This window comes from Seriola lalandi, unplaced genomic scaffold, assembly GCF_002814215.2.
Source record: "Seriola lalandi dorsalis isolate HSWRI2012SDOR001 ecotype SW California unplaced genomic scaffold, Sedor1 jcf7180002054431, whole genome shotgun sequence".
Lineage (NCBI taxonomy): Eukaryota > Metazoa > Chordata > Actinopteri > Carangiformes > Carangidae > Seriola > Seriola lalandi.
This window is the reverse complement of record NW_019524984.1, coordinates 95,023-119,297: the sequence shown is the minus strand read 5'-3', so window position 1 is coordinate 119,297 and position 24,275 is coordinate 95,023. Positions and strand designations below refer to the sequence as shown.

Genomic DNA, 24,275 nt, shown 5'->3' with positions numbered 1-24,275 from the left:
CTATCTATCCATCCATCTATCCATCCATCTATCTATCTATCTATCTATCTATCTATCTATCTATCTATCTATCTATCTATCTATCTATCTATCTATCTATCTATCTATCTATCTATCTATCTATCTATCTATCTATCTATCTGCAACAAATATGAGTTCTGACAGGATTATAATGGATTATAACGTTCAGTTTTTGTTGAAACTGTTTTAGAGAGATGTTCATTTAACAGTATGATCATATTGGAGGCTACAGTTTTTTGTGTTTTTGAACTGCACTGCGTTACATTGACAGATGTCTCTATTATTATGTCCACCCAAGTTATATCAATGAAGCAAAAAGGTAAATATCAGGAATACCTCTCTGGTCGCAGATATTCAGGGCAAATAGTTTCTTACTGGCATAATGGTGAGAGTACAAACACGCATGAGGCAGGTAACACTTTGAGAATCCAAATGAGCTCACAGACTGAAATAACACAAAAACATGACAAACTCTGCTCAAGTTGGGGTAAATGGTGCATAATTTCGTCCTCACTCAACAGTTTGTAGAGTTTCTCTGCTGCATTGAACTCAGTGCTGCCATTAGTGGTAGAAACCTATACTGCAAGAATACAGATAAAAGGCGTAGCCCTTGTTTTCAAGTTATTCAGGACCTGCTTTTTAGCTTTTCATTTAAGTCTGTTGTAATTACAAAAAGGTTCCTGCATTCTATAAAAACTTCAAAAGAACAAATAATCCTGCACAGTGTCGATCACCTGAACTCAAATTCTTCAGCTTTTTGGTCATGCTAATTAAATGAGCCAAAAACCCATACAGTCTGTATTGTGCCTGAAGAAGGTTGAAGAACCACAATGCTGTGTGAATTAGGTGACGACAAGATACGGACAGTGTGCGGGATTCTTTGGTTTTTCTTTCCAGTCACTAATGTCTAACATGTTTGCTCCAACCTCGGCTATAAAAGAGTGTTTGAGAGCAGCCGTTGTGAAATAACCAAGCATTACCATTCCATAATTTGTTCCACAAATTAGTTGCAGCCACAATTATGGACAAGCTCCTTCAGTAGGATAACTGCATAAACGCAGGACAACGGCCACATTAAATGTGTCTAAAATCAAGAGATTTTAGTAGGGAAAGTAATGACATTATTTCTTTCATGAAATTCTATGACCCTTAATAGAAATTATTATTATAAATCATCAAATCTTAGTAGCTGCAGGTATGGAAATTTTCAGTAAGGGAAGCCAAAGGGAGGGACCCAGTTTATGTTGTAAGGAACATGTGCACGTTGGGTAGGTAAACCTTAGCTGAGATGCTAATTAGCACGTCCGCTGCCTTTCCCCTCAGCACAGTTTCATGTGGGCTGGAGCACTGACAGAGAGGATTGTTAGATTTTCAGTGTGGATGCTCTGCTACACAGGGACTCGTCACTTTGCCGCGCTGTGATGCAGTAGGAGAGGAGTAAGTGGTCAACTGCCTTCTCGAGATTGGGCCCACGCTGAGACATTAGTCATTCTGAGTGGTGCATACTGCTGAGCGAAGAGCTGATTCAGGTTCCTATAGAACTGTAAGGTATTGCAAGAACAAGTCAATGACCTCCAAGACTTTCGCATCTATTGTAACACTAGCTGCAAGTAGAAGTCATGGCATGAATGGCTTACTGGGTCGTTTTTCATTCACTGAATTTTTCACCATTACTGTAAAACTCACCACCACAATGGGTAATTCATCACCTCACCAGAGGGCTGTAATTCTGTGTGATTTATTTCTTCCTCCAAGGATAACAGGATGACTTTGATATTTGTATTTCTCACACGCATACACCCCACTCTATCGAAGCTTATTATGTAATTTAAGTGCAGTAAAATGAGTAATGACTGGTGGGATTGGCCTGTGTGTGAAGGATTCCTGCATTAGTCCCAGTGTTTCTTAAGTCCCCCCTCCTTCTCTGAGCAGTTCCCACTCACTGAAAGGCTAAATTGACTGATAAAAAAAAGTGTTTTGAACAAGTTCCCCATTCCAAAGCCATCAGGACACACTAATAGAAGCAATATATTTTCACCAGTCATTGATTATCTTGAATATACCATATATTACAGTATTTTGACACTGGGGTCAGCTAATATTCCCTCTTCTTGCTCCACAGTGCGGCAATCCGTTTTGTGAAGCAGAGATTTTAACCCTTTGAGCATGTGACCCAACTCATGTTCTTTACTTGAGTTTTAGACCAAACATGCAAGAAAGAATGTACAACAACCCGTCTATTTTCTGCCGCTTATCCGGGGTAGAGGGTGGATACCCGACCGAGCCCGACAGGACGCTCAGAAGGCATCCTGATCAGATGCTTGAACTCCCTGAACTGACTCCTTTTGATGTGAAGCCAAGATCTCGAGGTTCTTGAACTGCTTCACTTTGGGGCAGCAGTTCACTTCCAACCCAGAGAGAGCAATCCACCATTTTCCAGCAGAGAACCATGGCCTCAGATGTGGAGGTGCTCCCTCTCAGCCCGGCTGCTTCACATTGGGCTGCAAATTGCCCCAGTGTGCACTGAATGTCATGAAATTCAAATGTAAATAATCACATCATATACAATAGGCATATTTTCACCTGGTATCCTCATCCTTGCAGATACTTTTTGCCATGCCTGAGAAGTTTTACGATAGTCCTGGTAGGATTGTAGATCGTAGAGTTACATAACTGCGGGAATTCATAAATGCACAAAATGAACTTTTCCCTCATTCTTGTCTACTGTAAAATTGTATCGTCCATAGCCTCGCGCCAAAGCCAGAATCCCATTGGACACATGTTGTGGAGGTCGGCATATTTGGGGTCAACGTTCAATTTAGCTGAACTTTTAGCCTGCTGAAAAAGCATAAGAGCGGACTGCCACAACTCACTCAAGAGAGTGCAGCCTCCATAGAAGATAATGTCTTTGCTCGACACAATGTCAAATTTGCACTTTTAGTTTGAATGCTCTGATACACTAAATTGCAGCTTTTTGCCCTCTGGTGCAGGACTTGACTTCCTCAGTGTAAGCTACAGTTAAACGCTATAAACATGAAATCATTTCCGTGGCAGTCGAGACACTTCACATTAAGATAACATGTTGTTGACCTCAGGGTTTGTGCAAGATGCCGTCAGTGCCACTTGAGAATGCACCTGCATTAGGGATGGGTGGATTGGAAGAGAGTGCTTTGTCTTTTGTGCGGTTTAGGCTTATGTACTTATTTATTGTGTTTGTAGTTTCCTTGTGCTATGGATCTATTTACAGGGCCTTTCTTTAATTGGGGAAATTCTTCAGCGCAATAAAACCCAAGACACAACAAGTCAGGGAGAATGTAATGTATTCATTATTATTATTATACACATATTATTCATCTCCTGCAACGAGAATACAGGCTGATGATTTTATTAATAATAATAATAATAATAATAATAATAATAATGATAATAAATTTGTTGATTTAATTTTGGCTGTTTCATTATTTCACAGGAAGATAGTGTTTCACAAAGATTGCAGATCTGCTGGTAAATTTGTTCATTATAATTATAAATGCTTTCTTTCTTTTTTTTTCACATCTCATAGACTTTCAGAATCATTGTGTGCCTGCCAGTTTGAGGATCATTACAGCAGGGGAACAAATTTTGACTAATAGCTCTAGACTTTGTTGTAGGTTCCAAGATAGCAGAAAGCACTTGTGGCTTTTTTTCACATTATGCTTGATGCCAGCAGCACAGCATGGCTTTGTGTTCTCTCTGCTTTTCTCCTGCGATTAGCAACTTTAATAGACGGTAGTGGCAACTGTAGCAGGCAAGCGCTATTTATAACAAGAGCAAGGCATGTCATACCTCAACTGCATCTTTTAAAATCAATAAAACATGCCACCATCTGATTTAACTGTTATTTTTGCTCCAGCAGAGATATAGTTGCTAGGTTTTGTGTTAAACTTTGCTGTCTTGAGTTGTTGTACATTTCGGATGATATTCAATTCTGTGTGAAGGCAGTATATATTGGCGGGAATAGCTGACAGTGGAGATTCGTGCGTGGGTGATTCCCATCCCTCCATCAGTAGCTGGCTTGTCTAGGCCCAGTGAGCCAGGTAGTCTCAGTTCTATTATTCACACCTTTACCCAGCCTCACTCTTGGTCAGCACTTCAAACTATGTCTCACACGCTACTATAGCTATTATACTATCGCAGCCCTAACAGAAAAACTCTTGCGCTCCGTGTATTGCGCCCACCACTGACTCCAAGGGCTGTGTTACCGTGTTGTATTATTCAGCTTGATGAGTGGTGATGGTTTCCCCTGGAGAAAGAGCACTGCTCTCCCAACGGAGCCCTTCAGTCTTTCATTATGGGGCTGTTTTTGAAGCTGTTATTCCCCTTTTCTTCTCTACCTCACAAACAAACTATTAATTCACCTTTTGTTTGTGAAAACTGGTGTAGAAAAAACATGGGCTGGTTTTTAAAAAGCATTTGCAACCAAGAAGCCAGATGATGCCCAGTCCGTCCTCTGTCCCAGTCCTGCTGTCCAGAGAGAAGATGCTTCCCTGTTGGACCCTGTAGAGGCAGCTGGGATGGGGCGTGGCTGGACTGGCATGTGTGAAAAGAGCACTAATCAATTCCCAGGCCTACAAGGGGATAGAGGTCAGCTAAACATCTCACATTTTCCAAATGTCCCCACTCACTCGGACATTATTAAAAAGCTGAGCCAGGCCTGCTGCTGCCGCCCTCGCTGCAGCTTTTACCAAAGGCAGGGAAGGCCTTGGCACAAGGAGAGCTGGAGGAATTTTTTTAGTTGTGTCAGTGCTGGATTTCTTCCAGCCAGATTTTGCTGCTTAATCTTCACTTTAAATCCACCCTCATCTAGCTTGGTTCGGCAAAGCCTTTGGGTTATGGCAGGGCAGATGATGCCCTGCAATGACCAGCTGTGGCCTGGAGAATCAACCAGATGAGCCATAAAGTCTGTGTGTGCGCATACTGAATTATGTATGTGAACGTGTGTATGAGTCGGAGGGATTGTGTGTATATCTTTGTGTATTGTGTTCTACATACAGTATATGCTTATTGGCAGATTGCTGTCTATTGAGCATTTATTGTAAATGTGAGGATACAACAGCATTTGTGACATTTTAAAGATGGTACTGAAATAACTTCATCTTCATCTTTACATTATTTCCTGTGATTTATTTTAATGTTAGTCTATTTTTTCTATGGCAGCACCTAAGTGCAGTGTTTTTGACGATGCATTTGGAAATTAGTGCTATCACAGCGCTAAGTGCTGTGTCTTTCACTCTGTTGTACTGTGGCTCTTAGGTCAATACCAAACCTAGCTGCCTATAAAAAGAAAAGAAAAATCAAAATTATGAATTTGAACTCTGCCACTGTGGCAGAGGACAGGTCTACGTCTGACAATAGCTAATCCAGCTATTTGTGCTCACTGTGCTGCTCCTCGAGGAGGCTGTGTTGGAATAACTAGTGTACGAATGACAGCAGCTAATCCTCCAGGGTCACAGGAACATTTATTATCTGGGCCATAATGGATTCCCCATTTTTCACTGGTTGAGCCACAGTGATAATGATTACAAATGCTTGATGGACTGTCCTATATCTGTCGTAGGTCTACATCTATAGTGTAGCCAGCATGAGGGATGATGTGATTTTTTTTTTCACCACAATATACTGATTGCTTATCGTTAAGCTCTAGTCTTCCAGTTTGGCAGGTCAGCCCCACTGTGATTATTCGTCAGCTCAACGCAGATGATCATACCGGTCAGTATGGGATGATGCATAACTACATCATCCCACAGTGATTCCAAAGTTAAAAATCATATCATAACCTTGTTTTCTCGATGGTATTGTTATAAATAATCAACTGAGGTATTTCTGCTCCTCTCAGCCCTTCAGCTGTTTTAGTTCCAGTATAACAACATAGCTCAGTTTAATCACAGGGTTAAGGGCGGCAATGCTGACGTTGTTTTGAGCAGGTGTGGCATGTGATACTGAATTAGTGATTCAAAGGATACTCATTCAAAAGTGTCAGTGGCTACTCACATTGAATACTTAACAACGATGATTTGCCTTTATAGGAGCGCTCACAGACTGTCAGAGTTTTGTACTGTACCACTGTGCCATTTTCTATTGACAAAATTTAATTTGTAATCTATTGCATTGACCTGTTATATGACTATGTGATATGGATAAAGTCTTCAGTCTTTGTATATGTCATTTTGTTTGGATGTATGAAAGTTATGTGATATAAATTTCGGCACAATCAATCGAGAAACTGTTTAAGGGACTGTATGAAAATTTTTAGTGTGACAGAATGGGTCGGATAAGAATGAGGGGATGGTCATTTTTCTTTTGGCTGACTCGTGTGACTCATTTCAGCCATCCTTTGCAATATACAGTTGTTAATAGTTACATAAATGATGTTCCCTTAGGACAGTTAACCAAGTTGTACCAATCTAACACTGTTATGCTGTTCTGACATGTTTTGGGGAGGGTTTTCCATTTCCTTGGCCTTGTTTTTTTTTTTTTTGTTTGTTTGTTGGATTCTACCTCATGCATATATCACTTCGGACAAATGTGTCTGCCAAATGAATGAATGAAAATGTAAATAAAGTTCAACCCTTTCCCCATCGAGATGATTTTAAGTCACTTATGGATAGAATAACCAAATATGAATAACAGCTATTAGATAGTACAACATTAGTCACAATGGCCTAATACACCCTGAGATATTAAAGGGATATCAACCACTTATATATATATATATATATATATATAAAATCTTATGAAATATATCTTCATTTTGCCCTGTGATGAACATTTTGCAGTTACAGTATTGAACAGGACTCTCCGAGGTTTGTGGGTGCCTCTCACCGTACTACACCTCTCTACATGTTGCTTCCTTCATTTTGTCTTTTCACTCAGACATCATTAGAGCGAAAGAAATGCAACAATACTGCAAGCGGCTGCGCTGAGCAAGACCAGCTGTAACATCGGTAGCCCTGGACACTCATCTTCCTCTAGCAATTTCTCCTCATTGATGTAATGGATGTGTCCCTGACGGGTTTTTTCTTTTTTCTTTTTTTCTTTTTTCTTTTGTCTTTTTTTTTGCTCATATTTCCTCAGGGCAGACTGTTGTTGTGCTCTTAACCGCAGCACACAAACAGCATCCAGAGGCTATGGATCACAGCAGCCTTGGAGCAGCCTCTTCAGGCCTAATGTTCTGTGAGCATCGGGAGTATTAATTCACTGTGTCACGTATGATTATGAACACAGATTAATAGACAGTATGTTTTCAGCTCCAGGCAAAGTAAAATGTTAGAAAAATGACATTTTGCTGCAGCGTTGTGGCTGCATGGTTGGACTGTATAATGGAGATGTGACAGCTCGACCTTCGATATATAGCATTTAGTTTCACTTTCAATCTGTCCCCTAGGAGAAATCTATCTGTTGCTTTTCTTATGGGAATAGTGTGTTGAATACTAAGTCAACTTCGCCCCAATGTATTTCACTGCAGTTGTTAAATAATGATTTGACATGTTTACAGCCAGCTTTTATAGAAGCTTCAATTTGTCATTCAATTTGTCATTTTCACATTTACACAGTATTTTTTGGTACAAGTTTTAGATTTCATATGTAGCCCCATGATAAAGGAGATTTATTTTCACTTCATCACTGCCATCTGTGTCAAAGGCTGTTAATGATACCTAACAGTGGAGATGCAGGGTGATGTGGGAGTGCCTCGATGTGGGAGTTCTGTACACTGGGATTTGGATGAGCTCCATGTGTCTGTGCCTGATAATACCAGAGGGGACCTGTGAGCGCCAGGGTCAGGGATGAGCAGCCTCCCTTGTGAAATATTCAGACACTAAATATCTCAACCAAACTCATTCCCGTTGTCTTATGTAACCAGGCGACGGGTTTCTGGCTCGGTCTTGTGCCAAAGGTTAGAAACCCAAAAGGGTTCACATCATTTAGCTCTGTTAATTTATTCACTGTCGGCACTGCTGTGAAATTTCATTTAGGAAGTGTTTCAAATTCTTCTCACATTATGTCGTGTCAATTTAAATGCATGAGAGGAAATAATAGAAATTTAAACACTACTGTTATTGTTATGCCAATGGGGGATCATTACTGTGTACCACATCAAATTGTTCAATTCTTTAGGGCTTTACATTTTAGGATAATGACATGAACATCTTAACTCCTTTTTGTACCAGTGTTATTTATCATTTACAGATTTTTACAACTTCTTTTGTTCTAATACTTCCTTTTTTATAATCTCTCTCACTGCTCAGAACATAGAATAAGCAATTAAGAAAAGAAAAAAACCTCAGTAGCCATTGCTAAGGCTTGAATTGCTGTATTTTAATCTGCACCACACTATAGTTCTCCTCCCCGAACAAAGACCCTATAACCTTTAAGTGGTTGAGACTATGTGGAAACAATAACCACTACAGTGACCTTTTGTTCTGTAAGAACTACTCTGATTACCAATCGACACTCAAGTCAAGTCATTGTGAATTATTGTAAGTGGTGCCCATACGGGTTTGCATTCGTTTCTTAGAATGATGCAAACCATGCAGCCGTGTTAGTGGCCTCAGTGGGACCGCGTTTCAGGGCATTGTGAATCCACAGTGGCACCATGATGTGCTCTTCCTTTCCAGTGCGATGACTGATACAGGAATGAATGTGTCTGCCGCATGACGGACTGAATGCAAGTTTAATTAAAGGTTGGCTGAGGGTGGGCAAAGATGTGCTGTCTGCACACCAGTGATAGTTGCCTCCCATTTTTGTCTTGAATGGCCACTTGGACTCCCACTGGGTGTTTGTCTCCTCTTTCCATCATGTGCCATGCATGTCGTCTGCACCCCTCAGCTGAGTGTTTGGCCAGGAGAAGAAGTTGTATGAGATGAATAGCTCCTCTCACTTCCTATCCCACCTGGGGGTGTTTCTGCAGTCACACACTCTCAGCATGTTGCCTTTAAGAACTGATGGGTGTTTTCCCTTGTGATACCGTCAGGGTGATGTTTTTTTCCCTTGTCATTTGCAAGGAAACCTCTTTAATTTCTAAAAAGATTTATAATAACACCTGACAATGAGTATTTTTCCTACTGTAATATAAATCTGCACTGCGAATAAAATATATTGTTTCTCTTTGGAGGAAAATAACCAAAAGGGAGTAAAAAAATACATACTTCTTGTTTCACAGTGAACTGACAGGTGCCCCCTGTAGGTGTTTTTTAAAATCACATCTGATAGCGTCAATCATCTTTCATCAGCTTTGACTGTGACACTGACTGCTCTCAAACTGCAGCTGCGAAGGAACAAGTTTGTTAAAAGTTTATCTCAGTTTTAACGTGTCACGGTAAGAAAAGCACAGGTGTAAATGATAAAATGAATGATGGCTGAATTCCATTTAGCTGCTTCAGTGTCAGGGACCTGCTGTTGTTCACGCTGGCTCGCTGTCGCTCTGTCATGACTTACTAGGACACCTGAACAGAGCCGAGGTATTGTTAATGTAAGTGCTTTTCTCACTATGACAAGTCAAAATGTCTCATGTGAATAAAGTCTGTTCTTATTGGTCTGTGAAGTTTGGTCACCTCGTATAAGCTTATTCCTTGGCTAGGTTCAGTCTAGTAAAACACCTGTGTGTGTGTGTGTGTGTGTGTGTGTGCGTGCGTGTGCGTGTGCGTGCATGCGTGCGCTGCTTAAATAAAAGTAGGTCTTTCTTTGGATGGAGTTCTGATGGAGATACCCATCATATCGCAAAACCAATGGTATAAATGTTTAAATATAGTAGACTATAATGTAAGATACAGCACATATTGACCTTCTTTGCTTTTAAGCTAGTCCATTTTTAAAGATATGGGACACATTAAGATGCCTCAATCTAATGCACTTTTATTCCAGATCATCCTTCGAGAGAAGCTAAAATTGTCACAACATCAGCTCAGCTGTCTGTCAAACACACATAACAGGTCGCTCCTCCAGAGGCACAAGGACTACGGGAACATTTCAGGTTATATAGGAGCTCATATATAATACATTTGTCACCTTTACATGGCCTTTGATTGCAAAAAAGAATTTTTTTTTTTCATTTCTGCTGACTTTAATAGTAATCACCATTCAATATGACCAGACCAGACAACAGGCTTACTGCAGATTTATCACTGTAACAACGCATTATTTCATTGACAGATGGAGATGTGATATGAAATAACTGCTGAAGAAATCTGCAATCCTGCAGATTGTTTTGATATTGGTTGACATCACAATCATTAGCCTGTTGTTTGTGCTCCATGTGCTGCCTGGTCTGGTCGGCTGGGTTACAGAGATCCCAGCAAAGCTCTGCCTCATCATTTCCATAACCTTTGACCTCTCACAGCAGAGGTTCAACCAGGCAGAGGTGAATTTGCAGATATACTACTACTCAGAATACTCCCATTCTCCCTAGTGCACATTCACATGCTTTGCAGCACAGACACAGTGACAGGGTGTTTCCCCCTTTAACAAAATACTCCTTAGCAATGGGAGGTCACCTAAACCAGTGAAACAAGCTCTGACAACCAAATATGTTGAAGTATCGAGGTGGAACATGTTAATGATATGAAACACACACATGAAGGAGGCAAACATATCCCAAAATCCTGTGTAATAATCAAAATACAGCTCTCATTTACAGCTATATTTTCAATACCAGCTCTCCAAATTGAGGAAGAGGTTCTTATTGCCATCCATTTATGTGTTGACATCTTTATTTTTATGTGTATAAAGAGCCGACACCTTCAGCTAAGTGTTGGAATAGATTGTCTTTGAATTTGTCCCAGTTCCAGCTGCTTCATCCTCTCTGTTTCTCTCTCTCTCCCCCTCTAATTGTTGTTGGTGCTAAGTAAGGCAGCCTTAGCGGCTGAGCATGCGAGCATGAGCCCAATCTCCATATTAAAGATAGAGGAAAAGGTCAGCCTAACAACACTTTAACAATTATCGACAGGTCAGGGGGACGGAGGAGGGGATAAGGGAGGGGAAGGTCAGTGATTTAGATAAATACCATACGGCCATTAAAATGAAGCTGTCAAAATATGTAGATTAGGAGGGGAAGAGTGAGGTCACTGTTGTGGAAGAGTGGTTGTGCAGATGGAACAGCTGAAAGCATCTGATGGTACATGATTATTGCTGTAGCTCATGGATGAGGTTCATGGTTGAACTAGAATACATGTTCTGTTTAAGTACTTCATTTGCACACGTACAGGAGGTGCTGTCATGCCTTTATCTGACATGAAATCTGACATTTATAGGCTCAGAAGGACGTATGAGATCAGCACAATTACTTTCAGATTTCAGATCAGTAGCGGGATCTGAAGCCCTCTTCAAGAGAAAATCATTTCCACCGTGCTGCTTTGGTGTCTGCTCCACAAAAGCACTCACAGCCAGAATATTCCTGCCTCCAATAATCACTAATTTCTTATAGCACTTCATGCTTTACACACGGAGGTGAAACATTTTGAAAAGGGGGTAGAAAAGGCAGTGGACAGGGGGGCCTTGATGATTTAAAAGGAGATACATCAACCTTCAATACGTTTTCTTCCTGAAATGACTATGTGAAAGGAGAGAAAATGAGGAGTAGGCAAACCTCAGTCAGTGGAGCTCAGAGAAAGCCTTGATCAATGTCATTAGCTGAATGTACATAGAGCAGAAATGGGTCTGTGGGGCATTGTAGAAAAAATATAAATATTTATAGATTTCATTTTAGGAAAGGAGAGATGAAGAAAAGGTGTGAGAGATTTAGAAAAGAAAGCAACTGAACTAAAGCAAGAGAAAAGAATGAAAGGTTAGTCAGGCATAGTAAAATAATGAGACAAGGCTGCATCATGACTATTTCAGATTGTGCGTTGTTATTGCTTTGAAATGCCGAACACAACTTCAGTGATTTGTAGGAGAGGTTCATATTTGCGATGTGTCTGAAAGCTCAGGGGTGTGTGCCAAATTGACACAACGTCAGAATGAATCATCTGATTTAACAGGGCTGCTACAGCTTCGCAGCTGTACACACACAGCACTCACACACTTACGTATATTAACATATTTGAACAACCTGGCTGTGTGAATATGAATAAGAAGTTTTGATGACAGTATAAAGATTCGATTTGAATGACATTTTTAAATTCATCGTTAATGTCTGTCCCCTGCAGATCCATCAGTGCATCACAGACAGAAGACAGTGGTGACAGACATGTGCTACTCGACAGAGATATCCAGCCTGATGGACTTTGGCACTCCAGACTGCTCGCTAGGCAAAGGTACGATGTTGCTGGAAAATATAAGGTGTTGCCTTGGTGACAGCGGGAAGTGTGCACAGTGATTTATCCTGGCAGTTAAAAGACACAGAGCTGTCAGCTTGACTGAGAGGTTAACACTGGAGCAAAGGCCTGTGCAGGCTAAGAGTGTGAGAACAATCAGATAACAGCTCTCGGTAGTTGCCTGACCATGAGGGCCTCACCGTTCACCGCAGGCTTTTATTTATCGCAACTAAATAACATGTTTTGTCACCAAATACGGAGCACAGAGGCGCTGGCATAAGAGTGAGAGATCTGCTTGACTTCTCGCCAGAGAAAAGCATTTCACTTTGCAAATTGTTTTAATCTGTTTTAATCGCTTTATTGAAGTTTATTGCACTAGAGTTTTGTTGTAATGCGCAATTATTGCATTGCAGCAAGGCCTCTTATTTTTTCCAATCACTGTCATCAGTTTGAGAAATAAAATGTTTTATAGAAAGGCTGTGTGGCTCAGGATAATAGTCTCTCTCAGACATGTGTGGCAATCAAACTGACCAGCCTGTAATGATACGCACCACAAAAGGAATTGATCATAAAGTCTATTGATCACATGTGTATTGTTGCTTAATCTATAAGCTTTGTGTCCTGTTCTTTTTCTCATCATAATGACGGCTGTTATTCTCGGTTGTTCTCACACTGATACCAAACCAGAAAGTAATCTATGCGGTATAATTGTGATGCCAATCTTTTCATCCAATCTAGCACCTTGAAGCTGGCAGAGCATGTTCAGTGGCTATTAGACAAGCCTCGTGTCATTTCCATCAACAATGGGCAGCGACAGTGGTGACCTCAGTCACTTCACTCATTCAACTTCTTCTCCCAGTTTCTATCGATGCTCTCAGCTCTCTCTCTCTCTCTCTCTCTCTCTCTCTCTCTCTCTCTCTCTCTCTCTTTCCCCCCCTTTTTTTTCCACCTCCTTTTCTCTCTCAAGGCTAGCTAATATTTTAATGCCGCTCTGTGCCGGCTTTCTATCAACACTCCCCCAGCACTGATAATGCAGACTGACAGGTCAGCCGTGTGCAGCTAAGAGAGGGGAGAGCAATACAGTGGAGGAGAGCGGAGGGTAGAAAAAGAAGGCTTTTAAGATTTCTACTGGCTTTAATGTGAGCAAAGCAAATGAATGACATAGTGATACAGGGGGTTAAGCTGAAGAATAAGGACAGTGTGGAGTGGAACATTTCAGACTGAAGAACTGTCAGGATATAAGCAGTGCCGTGAATAAGATTCAGTGTAGCTGAGAGGCAGGCTACAGCATGGTCTTAGAATTATGAAGTGCTACATTTGGTCAAAATATGTTATTTATAAAAAATACTATAGCTCTTCAGACAAGTTAAAAGCACCTGGATTCACACAGGTTCAAATTTCAAGTAGATATGAATAGCATATGTGAAAGTTACACCAATTTGCCTCTGTGAGGTATTTTAGTGATGGCCAATGCAGAATATAATAGCGTATTAATTGTGTCCACTGTAGAGGAGTTATCGTTGCAATCTTTCGCCTCAGCTCTGATCACTCGGGGAGAAAGAGCCTGCCAGTAGACCTTGAGGTGTCAGCATGTGATTGACAGATCCATTGCTTCATGTGGCAAGTGCCTGGTTAGAGCACATCTGATCTTTGGACGAAGCTAAAACGCTGGACGTCAGCCTCTGACAGGCAGGACAAATGGCATGCTCAGTCTGAACTGCTGTCACATCTTTAAATGCACGAGGTTTAAGTCAAATTTCTCTTCCACACAAACACACACACACGTTGTGCTTACACTCGTGTTTTAGTATGCTACTTATGTCACTCAAGTGCTCATAAACTGAAAATTTCATTATAAATTTATATCCAGCAGGCTGAATTAATTCAGTTGAAGCCCTATCTGTTTTCTTCAAACCACTGGCTTATACCTGCCTTAGGGTTTCGGGCTTAAAGAACCCTGAGCTGCAAACTGGACCAACCCTAACCTTATTTACTCTGTAACTGTGTCCACACACATCGGAGTTCCCATCTAACATGACATGCACTGTTCTTAGTCAGCACTGGGCAGAAGAGCAGTCCATGGAAAAATCCCTGGAGGATTAAAGATAACACTGGAGAGTTCATATTAATAATCCAATCGGAGTGTGTACAGCTAAGGCAGTTTGGTTCATATCACTTCACTGCTGACGTGATCCTTTTTTTTTTTTTTTTGCAGGCGTTCACGCTGAAGCTTACAGTCAGAGCATTTTTATTCAGAGTTTACATTCCTATCTCCTCTGGCCAAAACACACATTCACATTCAGGAAGTGAGTAATGTAAACTCATGTAGGCTACAAAGGCATTGTGGGCTCAGAGGGAGCGCTTGGCTTTTATACAGAGGGGTGTATTGTTCTCTCTTCTAGTCAGTGAGTATAATTGCACACGCTGTCCTCTGCTAGCTCTCGGCCATCAGGTGGAGCGAGAGCTCCACTGACTCACCTGGTTCATTACCTGAGGCCTGAGGTGCAGTTTGAATTCCCCTCCCCCTCCTACTCGTTTGTACACTACGGGGAATGAAAGATGAAAAGCGGGAGTGGGTGTGGGGGTGAAAGTTGTCTTAGCTGCCTCTGGGCGTGTCACTAAACAGGTATACAGAAGGTGGGAGAGAAACAGAGGCACATTCAGTAGAAGAAAAAGAAAGAAAAGGAGCAGGAAATGTAGCTGAGCAGCTCTCAGTGAACAACTTCCTAGTAACCTGACTGGGCGGAGCCTCAGGGAGAAGGGCTGGGAGCGGCTGGCTGTGGTGGTGAATTGTGTATGTTGGTTTGAATGGTGTGTGCAGTGGCCTGTACATATATGCTTTTTGTGTGTGTGGGTGTGTTCTGTCTTTTATTTTTTTTCACCTGCTATGAGAACTCACACCACAGTTGACAGTGGAGTCAAGCGGAGCCTGTGCCAAGGAGGACATGAGGTCCGAGAGGGAGGACGGGAAGGCTGGTGAGTGACAGAGAGAGGCAGGTAGAACAGGAGACAGAGGGGGGAGAAGAGACGTTGGTGTGTGCAGGAGGGATAGTGTCGGCCAGGAATCCAACTGTTTGGGGGTCACTGGTGTGTGAGCGAGTTCAAGTTGACATACGTGCATGCGTTTGATAACCCACATTGATTGTATGAGAGGAATTTGAGTAGCACAGCCAAACCGCTTCATTACTGAAACCCACCCATGTTTGTCATGGAGATACATACAGTCTGCAGTGGTGGAAAGTACAGTTCATTTACCTCAAGCAGTCTACTGAAGTACTGAGTACTACTGAAGTTTAAGGTACTTTTAAATGTTATGCTACTTGACACTTCTGTCATAGTAAATTTCTGATAGAAATCTTGTACTTTTTACTCCACCACATTTATTTGACAGCTATTGATACTTGTTACTTTACAGATTAAGATTTTTCATTGAAAACATATGATCAGTTTACAGAATTTGTTGCATCGTCATAGATTATACAGTGTTGAAAGTGGCCAAAATTAGCCTAGCCTCGATAAGCTGCAACATTAACATGTAAATACATCAACAATGATTATAATAATAAAATACAATCATCATCATCCATTTTATTTCTACTGACTTCTACTTGCTAACTTACACTTATGTTCTGTTAGTATGTGAATGGAAATCTTATGCTTTGTATGAACAACATTTATAAATACTCATTAATCTGCAGTTTAAGGGGTGCAAATAATAGATATTTACATCGTTACTTAATCTGTGTCTGTATCTAATGGATAGTTTGGTCTAGAAGAAGTGAGCAAATAGGGAAAATGTTCATTACAAGTTCCAGAACCCATGGTGATGTCTTGTTTAAAACATAAGATATTTAATTTAATATCAGTGAGAATAGTCCACAGTGGGTTTTTTTTGTTTGTTTGTTTTTTGCTTAAGTAAGCATTGAGGGTTATTTTAAATGATTTATTTTTGTACATTAACTCTTTGGCACAGCCCTTTAATGTAGGCATTGATTTATTTAAATCTGTTGTATATACCAGACTTACTTATTATTTTACTTAAGATAAGAACTAAATGTTGACCTAGATATGACATGCTCCTATGGATAACATGGTAATCTGTTAATCTTCTATAAGCATTGAATTTGAATGGAGTTGTATTTGGTCTGATACTGTGCAGTATTACAGACTTCTGTAGCTTAGCAGTCACACTAAAGCTTGCCTGAGAGAAAATAGCTCCGAGGGACAATAATATCTACACTTGCTCTTATGTGTGGATAAATGTAGGAACCAGACATATTATCCAGTAACTGAAGATGCATCATGGTTGAAGCTTTTTGAAGCCATTTAGGATGTGTGGAAGGGAAGGGTAGAATTTCTGTCTTTTAGAAATTAATGTTCATTGCTCAGATGCCAGTAACAGCATTTTTGATGTTTGTTTGTTTGTGTGTGTGTGTGTGTGTGTGTGTGTGTGTGTGTGTGTGTGTGTGTGTGTGTGTGTCTCTACACATTCATATGCTGTCGTGTGTGTTGTGGTGGTTTATGAATGGAGAGAGAGAGAGAGTTCGATCCCACTATGTTTTGTGTGACTTACTGTGGCCCATGTACTGTGCACCCTGAGGTCACCGCTTAAAATTGCAGAAGATAATGAGTTTGAAAAATTGCACTGCCTCAGACAGATGGCACCGTCACTGTCAGTCCTTGACCAGGACCACTAGAGGAAACATTTGGCATATCGTCATTGTGTTTTGTTTTGTTTTGTTTTGTTTTTGTTTTGTTTTGTTTTTTCAACAGTTTAATTCAGTTCAATTTCATTTATACTCAGTCTTTGTGTATGAGCTGCATACAGGTGCTACTTAAGCTAAACTGAGCTAATCAAGCACTATCATTACATTTATCAACTCCACATGTGAATCTCTCAATAATAATGCGTGCAGAGCAGGTATTTATTGCCATATTTTACATGATTTAAACACCTCAGTCAGTTTTTTTCTAAAAGTTTCACACATACAAGCTTCACTAGCAGCTCCAGCTGGAGAACAGGCACCACATGCAGCTTGTGGGATTATTCTGCCATGCCCCAGGACATAAGGGAGGTCGTGTATCAAATCATGTAGATTTCCGGTTCTCCACAGATCAGATCCTGCTGTTTCTGACAGATGTTTAGTCCTCACTAAAGATTCAAAACAAAACCATGCCCTGTGGCATTTTGTTCCTTAGTCGTTAGTACAAGTTGGGTGATGTCATGGTTGCCATCCCTTTGCTGATGTTACATACTGTAGATGCTGACGCTCAATTTAAGAGTTCACCCTTAAAGATTCACAAACTTCATGCCACAAGGCCTCAGGACTTTCGGCGAGTATTTAAAGGCTCTCTGGTTGACTTTACAGGCCAATAATTCAAGTGTAGAATGAGTGACTTCCAAATAAATTGATTTTGTCAAACAGCACTGTTGTACTTATTAACAGTAAATTAACAAGAGACTCTGCAATTCATTTAAGGAATAGTTTGACATTTTGTGAAATACACTAATTGCTTTCTTGCCTGGAGTTTCATCAGAATATCATATCTGTGCCACTCTCATGTCTGTATGTTGAATATGAAGCTAAAGCAGGCAACCAGTTAGCTTAGCTTAGCATAAAGACTGGAAACAAGGCAAAACAGCTAGCTTTACTCTGTCCAAAGGTTAAAAAAGATCTGCCTATTAGAACCTCATTAGCTCACTATTAAAGATTTTCAATCTCTTCTGTTGTGTGTTAAAATATGATGTTTCCCACTGTAACCAGTCTTTATGCTAAACTCATCCAATATTTGAGCTGGATAACACTTGGATGCCCTGTGATCATAAACATAATATTATCATTACTTTGCTGACATAAATCAAAGGACTCTGTTTCTTTTTCAGATCCTCCGTGTCAGCCAGGTTAATTTGCTTAATCACAGGCTAATTCACTTCTTGTCAACTAAACCCATGCAGAGTGAATGATACCAGTGTCAAGTGACAGTGAGGGTATGTTTTTCAAAATGCAGCCCTCGACAGCAGTGTTAGAAATCCAAATAGCCTCCTCCAAGTTCTCAGTGTTCTTCCAGTGGCACATCCTTGGCAGCGTGCCCAATATGCACATAATAAACGTGTGAATCAATTACAGCTATCTGCACTTGGCATCCTTGTGCTGACCTCAGTTGTAATGTAAACCCACAGGCAATTAATTAATGGAAACTGTTCCTAATAGATAGTGAATACACGCATAGATATACTACACACGTGTACACTTGACAACAAAAAATGTACTTATAAAAAAAAACAGTACGTGGGACCTTGTGTTTGCTAGATATATTCAGATCTGCTCCATTGACCCAGGCACATATGTGTTTTCAAGTGCAGTATGTGAAGTGTTTTTCTGAGGAAAAATTATAAATGAATAAAATCAACATGCATATTTGAATTTTATAGATGTGCTGAACCAGAGATGTTTCGTCTGCTGACCACGATGAATTACCATTAAGTGGTGAATACTCTAGTCTCGTAGCTGTGAGAGCCAGCAACATGCATTATTTAAACTCATATGTATTATAGAGAAGCAGTGTAATACCCTGAGTGGGAAATGGATCTGACCCTTAAATGTAGGGCCTTTTCAGGATGCGGAAGTACAGTCCTTGGAGTCTTACTGTGTTGAGGTATTAGGAATTAAGCATTTTCTCCTGGTTCTTTTCCGTCTCCTTCTATGTGACACAAGGGCTTTCCACTTCATCTACTGCTATGTAGCACAAGCATGTCAAATCTGACTCTATGCAGTCCACACAGGTCTATACAACCTCTGTTCCTTTACTGCACATGTTTGTCCTTGCGACTATAGTACAAATGAACAATATAGATGCTATATATAGTCCTGGTGAAGATTTAAAAATGCCCCTAATCGCTGCAGCCTACGTCTGCCTCCCTCGCACCCAACCTCCCTGTGATTTGAGACTCGGCAGGGAGCCTCTGACAGAATGAAGTGTTTATTTGTGAATCCTCTCAGTCTCAGTCGTCTTTTTCTCCCTCTTTTTCTCCTTTCTGTCTTGCTGTCAGATTTGGGTTTGGTGCTCATTTGATACTATTCTTTCATAAATTCTTAAAGAGTGTTTGGGTTGTCCTTTTGTCTCGAGTTGTAAACAGAGTGCTCAGAGATCACAGGATGTTTCATGTTTCTTTGAGGGGAAACTCCAAACGGACATTTTTCTAATATGAAGTTTTGTAAAAAAAAAAAAAAAAAAAAAAAAAAAAAAAGACTTATCTGAATCATAGAATTTGGAATAGTTGTACAAAAGTTGGGTCTGTTGGGTTTTTTTTTTTTTTTTCTTTTTAGCTTGGATGCCTAATTTTATAACAACACTTAGTCTACAGCCATACTGGTGCCTCGTAGTAGGCTGTACTTAGCCACAGCGCTGATTTGAGCTAAATGCTAATGCTAGCATGACCAAAATGCTCACTCTGACAATGCTAACATGCTGATATTAAGAGGGTACATGAATTTTTGGACCAAATTTCATTTCGCAACCCACCCAACCCTTGTCAAGTGATTATAACTAAACACTCAAATGACAACGACCGACATATCAACATTGCCATCCCCAGAGCCATGCTGCTAGCACTGCTACAAACAAAGGATAAGATACGAGACTTGGGAGCGTACCATGAAATTGATGGTTTGTGCTGACACCCTTTATCTATTCTATATTAAACCTGTTCTCACCTATGCAGCTTAATTCTCTTGAGATAGACAGGTCGTCATCTGAAGAAAAACTCTTACAATTAGTAAGATGAGGCTTATCGTGCACTCGTCAATACATTGCTTGCATGGGTTATTTCAGTCCATCCAGTGTCTATTTTTACTGCCTGTCAAGGCCACTGTGTTACCTGCACAATGTGTTTAATCAAAAACTGAGGCAGACTGCTGTCTTCTCCCTGGACAATCTCAACTGATCTTTATACTGTAATTAGTGGAGGCCAGAGCTTAGCAGACATATGGTCCTCTCATAATACAGTGCAGAAATAGCCAGCTGTGAGCGCAACACACACATACACACTCACAAACGCAAATCAAGTAATCCAGCAGCAACAACAGAAGACACTTCACCGCATGGACTAATATAATGATGAGTATGTGTTCATAACTGATTAAATAATATTACATATATAATACCAAGGCGTCTGTTTGCCTTCTGGTGCTCATTTTCATTTTGTGCAGTAGTGTGCATGTGTTGCTGCAGTGAAATTAACTGGCTTTTCATCTCTGCATCATCTTTTGAATTTCAGAACGGCTTGTCTGTATTTGATGAATAGAAAACACATTTAACTTTAACCTCAACTGCTTTTATTACCTAATGAATTTCTAGACTAATCAGTGTTATAGTCCTGCAGACATAACATTACAGAGCTATCGAATATACAATATATTACATTTATTTCTATCACTTAGGAAGTGAGTATTTGATGTGTGAGTCTTTCTTGTGGTTGTTGCTGTATTTAAAAAAAAAAAAAAAAGTACATATATTGTTTTTTATCCAGGCATATGATTTTATGGTACAGGAATCTACGTGAATCTAAAAAGCTTAGTTTAATATAGTGTATTTACACATGGGGTTTTGATTCTGATTCTCTGGGTTTGACTTTGTACTTCATGTTATTTTGTACAGCAGTATTAACCATGTTCTCGTAGAAATGATTCACTGAGGTATGAAGGGCAGGAGGATGTGACTTACAGTGTCATGGAGGTAAACATAAGCAGGAGCTAATTTGGTCCAGTGGTTATCGTATCATTTAGCTCACAAGCAGTTACAGAGACATGGTGCTTGCTCACTCGCCCTCAGGGAGGCTGACAGTTTGAGTCAACACAGTCACCTGCATTGCAGGTACACACTTACATAATGTTTCCTATTTCACACAAAGCATCTGAGCAGGACGCTGTCAAGGGAAACAAGTTTCTGATGTTTTTATTGGTGAATTCTGGGTAAAGTTTATCAATAAGAGGAGCTTATGAAAGAATGGCTTATTAGGAGGCTTTGAGTAAGCATTTTAAAGACTTTCCTTGTTGTTTGAAACAGCTCTGCTCATATCAGCGAGTTACAGAAAAGCTTTTGTTGTATTGTTTTGTTTTACCTCTCTCCATATCCCCAGTGAACATTTGTCACACTGCTTATAATTTTGTTCTAAGAAAACTTTGATATAGGTGTCCTTATGTTTACTGATTTAAAATTCGCTGCATAATAATTTTGTTTGAGAAATGTGACATTGCTTTGATGTCCTGCTTTATTAGCTGAACCCCCTGCAATACAACAGCTGAAAATCCCTCATCACTTTCTGTAGAAAGCCATTACTGTTTTCATCCTTTAGCCCCAATTCCCCAACCCCAACCCCCCACCACCACCCCACTGGCACACACATGAACATAAAATAAAATAAAAAAAACACCCAACTTATAGATAGCATATTGTAGCTGTGCACCAAAACCACAAAAGCTGACAGGGAAGAAGAAAACAATGAAAAGCCAGTTGGAGCAAACAAAACTCCTTCTGGCTTTATTTCCAAATTGTTGTGGAAACTGACCGTTGAAGATTAATCCTAATACTGTGATATATATATAAACATATACGAGAGTCGTTTACAAGGTCAGCACTGCTGCGAGAAGAACGTGACCTTTCAGGAAATGACAAAGAAGTGGTTAAAGCATCTGTTTCCTAAAGGCCATGTTTTGATCAACTGATAAAAGCTGATAAATGCTCAGCAGGAATATCAAGGTGCATGGATCATTGAAAGAGAGCAGGGAGGCAAGTTGTTCATTTTTTATGCTCTTGGGTGTTAGTGTTAGTGTTAATATGACTCGGTTGTTCAAAGGGGTCTTCTGTTAAGAATATCACTTTAAGAGGACAGTTATGACAGCGCTGTATGTCTACGTTCTCTATGAACTTATTATCCAACTATCAGTTAGTGCACCTGAGAGATTACAGGAGAGGAACAGGCATCATCGCCGCCTCTGGCTTTGTCTTGAGCAGAAATAGCCAAGTGGCATCACTGTACTAAATAAAATTACACAGATGTGAATTGTCAGGGAGACTGAGGTGGAAAAGTGACAGCCATGCACATCGAAACTCCTCGGGGCAGAGCAGTTGGCTGCTGTCACAGCAGAGGTTTTTGACACCCTTCTCCGTCGCCTCGTATTATTTTCATGGTTCTGCTTTCAGGTTGACTATGGCCCACTGAAATGGGGGTACAGAAAATTGTCCTAAAGTTAACATAAAGCGCCATTTTACCTGAATTACAAAAAAAAAAAAAAAATGTTCATCTACTCACAGAAGTAGGCTACTGTATCTCACATCTAGTCTCTATTGCTTGGATTTTATTGGTCCAAAGTTTGACATTTCTTTCTCTGAAATTTCTGCTGTTTGTGTTTCTCACAGATTTTAACAATTTAAGAGCAAAGTTGTCAAAGTTACTCTGAATCATTCACAGACCTCAGTGTCACTGCTGCGGTCTGTGCTTTGCCTCTGAGGAATAGTCCTTTTAAAAGCTGTTCACAATGAGGTCTGCGAACTATCCAGAGTAACAGGGACATTGTTTATGAAATAATCAATGGCGTGACATTTATTTGGCAGATGCTTTTGTCTATAGCACAACTTAAAAAGTGCATTCAGACCACGTAGGAAAAAGAGCTAGATACTGCATCACCCCTAACTGGCAGTTTCTTTCAGACAAATTACTAAAATCATGTTCAGTGCAGTGCCTAAAGATTTTTTCTTATTTAACAAGACATAATTAAGAGCTAGTAAGACAGCAAGACGTCCCGAGGCAGAGGAGCACAGTGGTCAGACTGGGGTGCAGGCTTTGGTTCAGGGCTTGGAGGGAGGAAGGATCAGTTCCCTTCACTGCCCTCTTCACCAACATCAGAGGTTTGAACTGAATGTGAGCAGCAACAGGGAGCCAGTGTAGTGAACAGAGAAGAGGAGTGGTTCGGTAAAACTTAGAAATGTTGAATACCAGGCGGCAGCAGAAAGTCTGGATTAGCTGCAGAGGTTTGGAGGCGGACACAGGGAGTAGTAGTCCAGGCAGGAGATCACACCTCCATCGCCAATTAGTTGATCATTTTTGTTTTGTATTTTTGTTTTGTTTTCTGACATTTTCTAGACTGAACAGCAGATCAATAAATTGAGAATTAAAAAAAATCATTATGTGCATCCCCAAAACTATTCAATGCTTTAAGCCGTTTCCTTTGCGGTGATTTCACCCCCATTTGATTGGGCTAGTGGAAGAAATCTCAGACACAGACATCTAAAAACTTGGCCAAATATTTACAAAACTATCTGAGAGCATGAGAGGAAATTAATCAAATAGGTTTTTTTTTGTAATGTGGATTAACTGACTCCTTCACAGTGTGTGCTGAATAAATTCAAGACTGAAAAGTTAAAATAAAAAAATTAAAGTCAAAATGTTTAATTGTGAGGCAGCACACTCTCTGGTTCAGATCAGGCAAACCCTGCTGAGTGAAGCTTTCCAGGAGTTTGTCAGTTCACTTGCTGTGAAACTGCCTGATTAGAAAGTACTTGTTTAATGATGGAGGCCAATCATCACCCAGTCCAATTTGGATGCACTTTGAACAGTTAGTCAGAATTTACTTGTAAAAATAGGATGTTTTTTTTTTTTTTTGCAGCAAGAGTAATAGCTTTAAATTTAACCCCCTCATCCAAACTCAATATTACAACAAAGCTCACATTAAGCATCTTTGATCATTCAAGTATATAAATAGGGCCTTTTTAATCCTGCATACAGTTCAGGGGAGACTAGTTCAGGTCTTTGACCACCAATCCACATATTGGCTGGCCTTACTTCACCTTCCTGGGTTCAGAGAACTGAGCCCCTGCTTTTTCTCAGACCTAATCATCAGACAACAGCGACAATGCTCTCTCTCCTCAATTCTGCTTTTGTGTGCGTGTGTGTGTGTGTGTGTGTGT

General features: G+C 40.3%; 1 protein-coding gene across 2 annotated transcripts in view; it reads left to right on the top strand.

Annotated features, from left to right (window-relative positions):
- LOC111658261 (kazrin-like) overlaps window positions 1-24,275 on the top strand; it is a 111,691-nt gene that overhangs the window by 69,072 nt on the left and 18,344 nt on the right. Inside the window, exon 5 of one of the 2 annotated variants that reach the window (XM_023410722.2) lies at window positions 12,201-12,308. The exons of the other annotated variant lie outside the window; for it this stretch is intronic. Within the exon in view, the coding sequence (XP_023266490.2) occupies window positions 12,201-12,308 (108 nt within the window). The remainder of the gene's footprint in view (window positions 1-12,200; window positions 12,309-24,275) is intronic. 2 annotated transcript variants of the gene reach the window in all.